The sequence below is a fragment of the Pyxicephalus adspersus genome, chromosome 6 (genome assembly GCF_032062135.1).
Source record: "Pyxicephalus adspersus chromosome 6, UCB_Pads_2.0, whole genome shotgun sequence".
In the NCBI taxonomy this organism is placed as follows: Eukaryota; Metazoa; Chordata; class Amphibia; order Anura; family Pyxicephalidae; genus Pyxicephalus; species Pyxicephalus adspersus.
In genome coordinates, this window is record NC_092863.1 from 26,740,009 (window position 1) to 26,747,185 (window position 7,177).

A 7,177-nucleotide genomic window follows, 5' to 3' on the forward strand; every position below is an offset into this window, starting at 1 on the left:
GGAGGAGATTTTAGCTACAATTAGTAGCCTCCCACACCATAAAGCTTCAGGGCCTAATGGTTTCTTATACATCTATTACAAGACATATGCCCCCACCCTGGTCCCTTAATATGTCAAACTTGTTTAATAGCTTTATGGGATAGAAGATAAAACAAGGCATACTTTAGATATTAAAGACGCCCTAAATAAAATGGAAACTAGTGTGGTTGTTTTAAGTTTGGACACTGAAAAGGCATTTGATCACCTTAGCTGGCCATTTATGTTGGAGGCTCTACAAAAAGCAGGGTTAAAAGGTCTTTTTCTACAGGCAATTTCTGCCTTGTATTCTACACCCACTGCAGAAGGTGCTAAAGAGACTGCCATCTAGATGAGGAATTACCTACAGCAATTTATATGGTATGAGCATAATTGAGCATGGAGGATTCATTCAGCAGAATGATAATTATTAAGGAAGTGTTATACAGCTGTTCCCAGTATTTTTTGTAGTTTTGAATAAACAGAAAATGAGAATAAATTACTTAGGTAATCCCTACAGAGGGATTTCAGGTCTATTACTGTTCTAGAGACTACTAAAAAAAAATATTTTTCCTTGACCAAGAACTGGGAATAATGATTATCAAGGGTGAATAATTCAAATTAATTACCAGTAATAAAAAAAATCAAAATCCCTACAGAGTTTACTCCATCCTTTCCAAATAAATTAGGCACTGAAATGTACTTAAGTCATCAGTTCCTAATTATTATAAAAATAAAATAACTCCTGACAATTATAGTTGTATACTTAAGTTTACCTAATTTCATTTACAAGGGCTACTGGGAAGCATTGTGTATTGTGATACACTTTAACCCTACCTATAATATCAGTGGGTTTAGAAAACATTTTCCAGTGTTTAGCTTCGAGCATACTTTACATCATTTTACAGAGAATATTTCAATTACTTACGCCCCCTAAGCTTGCAGTTTTAATGTTACTATCACAGTTATACAGGAACACACTGTGGAGAAGATATAGTCAATGTACAGTTAAATATTAGACAAACATAATCAGAAATTTTCAACTTGACAGAAAAAAGTGTTATGTAAGGATACAAAGATGGATCCAGCATTGGAGAAAAACAGTTTTCGATGCAAATCCACTTCTGTGGCTGTTACAGTCAGATTAAAATGTCCAGTGTTTAAAAATATCAACCAAACTCATGAAGTTACAATATCTCTCCAGCCTGGCACCCTAATAATTTCCACATCATGAAGCTTATTAGTTCAAGCAAATAACCAGATATTACCCATTTTTCGACTACTGGAAGATGCCAAAAAAACAAATCACATTACAAGGCACAATACAAGTCCCTTTCACTGATGTAGAATGCCATGCTTTGAAGTTTATTCTTTTTTCTGTTCCTTGCTAAACAGACGCAGGAAAATTTCTTGTACCTTTGCACTATGGATTACCCACAGAGGAATATTGTTTATAATAATTGCCTGTAACACAAAGAAAAAGATATGTACAAATATATGAGGCATAAAAGGCATTTTGTGATTTTTGTAAAGTCTGTATAAACTGTTGTTTCTCTCCTGCTGTTGGTAACTTTGTTTGCAGTGGCAAAGTTTTAACCAGGGGCTACTGTTCTCCGTTAATAAAGTAAAAAATTACCTAAACCTATCACAGCTTCTTTTCAGATATATCAAAATATGATTGAACTACATAGACATGGATTCCTCAAGCTGACCTCCTGACATGCAAAAAACAACATATTACTAAAACAGATACCGGGTTATGTATGAAATATTATGTAATATTTTGTCTGAATGGCATCTTGTTGATAAATTAAAATCATGATTAGTGATAGGGAATTTTCCCTTAGGTAAAACAGATAACTGTCTCATGTCTCATACATATTCTGTTTGTGTGACTGACGACACTTGCGGTGATATTGCGTCCCGGGACCACAACCCAAAAACACACCTTTAGAGGCTCTCATAGCATAGAATTTACACAGGGGCTGCCAAGAAGCATAGCTCACAGGCAGGTGTCTAAATGAGAAATACCAAAGCCAGAACTCCACCACCCCTCTGTAAGGCATTATTCCAACATACATTGAACATGCAAAGCCTGAAATAAATAATGAAAAAATCAATTAGGGACAACATCTGAGAAAACAATTAAATTAATTAAACCGTGAAGTGGATAAAGAATGAGAATACATGTTGTCCTGTATATGGTTCGATTTCAAATTCCTTACCAAAGAAGCATGTGCAAGGCACCCGTATGTCTCACTTCCTTGGGTAACATGGTTCAGTGATTCTTTTACAAAGTCCATTGAAGATTTTGTTATGATATTTGTTGTTGTGTTTTTTGTCATTGGCGTTGAAACACCATATGGCATAACTGCCTGAAAGACGAAAAAAACAAAACTGTTTAAATGATGTTAAATAATGTTAACTTTTATTTTAAACCACAAAAGGTTTCTTTGTCCTATTGCATGCTGTTCTCTTCTCAAATGAATCTGCTTCTTGTAGCTTTTATTTTTGACAACCATTTACATGGTGTTACTGTTCATTTGTAATTTTTGCAAACTTATAAGCAGGTTTTTTTGTAAGGTTCCATTTTCACTATGGCTGTGCACTGCATTTTTCCATGTGAATGTGCAACCCAATGCACAATTACACAAAGTTCATACTGGGCTTTTAAAGCACATACGAGCTGCAATGTGCTAGTAAGATGCATTTAGGATGTCATTGCACCCCAGTGCACCAATGCATGTCATGTGTCTTGTGCATGGAATGCATTAACGCAAAGTACTAGTGTGAATGAGCCCTGTAACTTTCTTAAAGTTACCTGATGTCTCTGTTGCAACATCCCCTCCTCTCTGCAAAACTTTATATGACTAAAAGATCTTGTATCTTGCTTTTCTTACTTGCATTTTAAACAGTTCAATTGACAGGTTTGCTGAAACACCCATGACAGTCCATCTTTTCCATTTTTGGAGAGATTTAGTAAAATAGACCCAGTGTGTACCAGTGTACTATTGATTGAATTATGTATGATTTATTTATTAAAGCCTTACTGAATTAGTGTACATAAATAGCTCATAAAAACCACAGAAGCAAGGAAGCATTTTTTAAAAATACAATCACTTTGTTTAATATCTATCACTGAATTTCTTGAATTGATATCTTACACTGATTGTTGTTTTATTGCAATGTAAGATTGTACAAAACTGAGTACCTGTATAATGATTCCTTTGGCTTTATACTCAGCTTGTAGAGCTTTGGAAAATGTTGTTACAAAAGCCTGTTGAGAACATTAAAATGTTAAAGGATGAGGCCCAATTACAAGAAAGACAGATTAATCTTATTAAGAATCAGCTCTATTGTTTGGGAAAAGTGATAGTGGCTTGAGCAAACTATACCATTGGATTGGGCAGCTGTAGCAACAGATTAATAACAAAAGAAGAACATTTCAAGATAAAATGTATTGATTTTGTACGTCATTGTTTTTTCATAAGTTATGGCCAGGGTTTATAGAGTAAGTACTATACCCTGCACCTCATCCCCTGCCACTTAATTTCAAGAATTCCTGGCTATCAAATTGATATGCTCTATAACAGTGGTCTCCAACCCCTAGGTGAGTTGGGGGGCCTCAAATGACAGGAAGCAAAAGTGCCAGAGTCGTATGAAAAAATACTACCTTCAGAATGCGAATTTCTATGAGATTGCGCTTCAATGTGAGCTCCCCAAGAGTGGGCATGTTTTATAAACCTCAGAGATCAGCTGTGGATGCTCCCCGCTCACCTTGTACTGTAAATGAATACTACTTCTCAGTACACCAGCAGTATAAGAGCTGTGTCCATGCTTCTGTCATTATCCCCAACGTATAAACATATGTCCTACACCGACTGTTGTGGAAACTTGAAATTTTCAGGGTACACAGGGGACCCCAAGAGTTGATTTTAAACCTAATTTCAGCCCCATATATGGGGTCTCAAACATAAAATCCTAATAGGAATCAGGGAACTTTTCTCATTAAAGTGGAACTACAATGAAAATAAAAAATGAGACCTTTACTTGCACAGATTCTTGACGTATGCCACTCCATTTGTCAAAAAAAATATATGGCCACTTACCTTTCCTGAACCCCATTTTCTCTTTAACTTTAAATATAAGATATTTTCTCTTTAAATATAAGATATGTGGGGGATTCTTGTGGCTAGCTATTTAACTACTTAATTACTTAAGTAAATTATTTAATCCTTAGTTAACCCTAAACACCCCTATTTAACTCCTTTCACATCTTCCACAAGTTTTTTTTACCTGTTATTTTAATTGCATATTTTATCTGGCTATTAATATTAAAACACTTTTGTTTCCTATAAAAATTTACATGTGCAAGGGGTAAATGCTCATTTTATTTAGGTTGGAGGGGACTGTATGAAAACATGTTAGTTTTATATATTTTAAATCATTCCTAGATATTTACAGCAGAGATTTAGGCTTGCTTGCCTATATATATCTGTTTTGGCATAAAGTTTTTTTAAAATATTATAAATAATATACTTACTTTGGAGGAAGAATAAAGTGCATAAAGTGGACAAGGAAAAGTACCGAAAGCAGAAGAAATATTCAGCACAAGACCTTTTTTCCTGAAAAAAATGGTATTAAAACCTGGTAAAAATCGTGCTATCGCCTTTTGCATTCAGACCAATACAAATTTAATTAGAAAAACATATAATTCCACAAGTGCATGTCTTCTGGGAAGGTTATTGGTACTGCACCTGAAACTGAGTATACACATAAAACAATGATGACATATGCAGGTCATCTGGTCTGGGTCTACAGGTACAGAAGGGGGTCTTTAACAGGCAAGTAGTTATTCTATTGTACAAAGTCATATCTCTGTCTACTATTAGAATTATTTTATTACATTTAATTTTTTACAAACAGTATGTTAGGAACTTAAAAATCTTAACTGTTCTGGAACACCGGGGAACTGAAATGTCAACTCTTTTTTGACCTGTTTTTTTCAGTTACGGAGCTAAGCAGATGAACCTTAATCTTTGGGAGCCCAAGGCAAAAATTCTTTATTAAAACTAGCACGTGTGCCAGTTCATTAGTGAATTTTCATTGCAAATCCATGACAGTTCATACAGAGCAATAAAACCTTGTTATGTTTTTTATTTTTTTGATATGTTTGGTTGTTGTACATGCTTGTTATAGTGCATTTCCCTCTGAAATTGTTACAGACATTGTTTAAAAGAAGTGTACTTTGATTAAAACGTTGATTGGAGAACAAATAAAGAAGTGCAAAAAATGATAGGCTGCTCAGCTACAATGATCTCAAAATGGAAAAGACTCCACCAATGATTAGCCAGGAAGATCAAAGCAGGTCTAAAGTTGCCAGTGAGTACTGTTACAATTAGAATATGCTTGTGATGTGAAGACAAGCTTTTGGCAAGAAGCCTTCACAAAGTCCTAATGTTGAAAAAAGACATGCCGAAGAGGTTACAGTTTGCCAAGGAACACACCGACTGGCCTAAAGAGAAATGGTGCAACATTTTGTGGACTGATGAAATTAGGATTGTTCTTTCTGGGTCTAGGGGCCACAGAGACCGTTTGTCAAAAGACACACAAACACTGAATTCAAGCCACAGTACACTGTAAATAAAGTGAAGCATGGTGGTGAAAGCATTATGATATGGGGATGTTTCTCATACTATGGTGCTGGGCCTATTTATCTGATACCAGGGATCATAGATCAGTTTGAATACATCCAAATACTTGAAGAACTCATGTTGCCTTATGCTAAAGAGGAAATGCCCTTGAAAAGGGAGTTTCAACAGGACAACAACCCCAAGCACACCAGTAAAACAGCAACGTTTTGGTTCCAGACCATCAAGATTGACTTTATGAAGTGGCCAGCCCAATCCCTGAAAACATGGGGTGACATCAAAAATGCTGTTTCTGAGGCAAAACAAAAAAGAATGCAGAAGAACTGAACTAGAATACCTGTTTACAGGTGCCAGAATTTGGTAGATTCCATGCAACACAGATGTGTAGTAGTTCACAGAAACAGTGGTATACCTAAATATTAGTTCAGTGATTCAAAGAAAAGCAAAATCATTTTTTTTTCAGTTTATACAGTGAATGTTTGAGTTTGTAAAGAGGAATGCAGACACTGCTAATATTTCCTTTTTTCATATTCTGTAAGTGAATAACACAAATTTGATACTTTTGCATGTTTTTTTTTTAAATAAAATGCATATGTGTTCCCAATGCATGGAAATAAAGCCTATTATAAGGACTTTGAATTAATTTGAGCTGATGGCTGAGGGTGGGAACAAGCGGAAAGTGGAATTTGAAAAGTGAGTGGGAATAAAAGGTGAAAGATAATGGTGATTAGATAAAAGGGTGATTGTGGATAGGAGGTGATAGTCAAGCAAAGCTCGAAATGGAGGATAACAAGGAAAAATATGATGAGGAATAAGTCAAAGTCAAATAAAGGATAAAATATATGCATGACAAATGCTTGTAGATCAAAAGACAGTGAGGATGAGACATATGGGATTCCAAAAGATGAAGACCACAGAAGTAGACAAGGCTTTTGAGGATAGTACACAGTAGGACCCTAATACAAACAGTTAGAAGAAAGAGGACAAAAATTCAGGTTGCGAGGATGATTCACAGACAGACCTGAGGAGCGAGAATACAGTAGGATATTTGAAAGACAGCGGAGTCAAGAGAATAATCCATTGGAACAGATTGGGACTCAGGGAGTGAAAGCAGGAGTGAACTGTGGATATGAGACACTAGAACATTCAGTAGAAGCAGCAGAGCAGGCACTCAGCATGATTTTCATTCACTACAATGCCTTCAAATGGAAATGTAAAGTTTCCTGCATGCAGTTAAGTACAGGGGCCACATTTAGTGAGATTTAATGGTCTTAAGATTTCAAATTTAGGCTAAGAGGTCTATTTCAGTATAGCAGACAGAGGCTACCATAAAAACATCTACAAGTATTCTGCCATTTGCCAACATTATTATTATTATTATTAAACAGGATTTATATAGCGCCAACATATTACGCAGCGCTGTACAATAAATAGGGATTGCAAATGACAGACTAATACAGACAGTGATACAGGAGGAGAGGACCCTGCCCCGAAGAGCTTACAATCTAGTA

General features: G+C 35.6%; 1 protein-coding gene across 1 annotated transcript in view; it reads right to left on the reverse strand.

The window, feature by feature from the left end:
* Positions 1-1,173: 1,173 nt before the first annotated feature.
* The window catches only part of HSD17B3 (hydroxysteroid 17-beta dehydrogenase 3), a 69,525-nt gene continuing 63,521 nt past the window's right edge, over positions 1,174-7,177 (reverse strand). Inside the window, exons 8-11 of the mRNA XM_072413744.1 lie at positions 4,559-4,640; positions 3,227-3,292; positions 2,241-2,390; positions 1,174-1,479 (exon numbers count right to left, since the gene is read on the reverse strand). Coding sequence (XP_072269845.1) covers positions 1,381-1,479; positions 2,241-2,390; positions 3,227-3,292; positions 4,559-4,640 — 397 coding nt within the window. The 3' untranslated portion in view covers positions 1,174-1,380. The remainder of the gene's footprint in view (positions 1,480-2,240; positions 2,391-3,226; positions 3,293-4,558; positions 4,641-7,177) is intronic.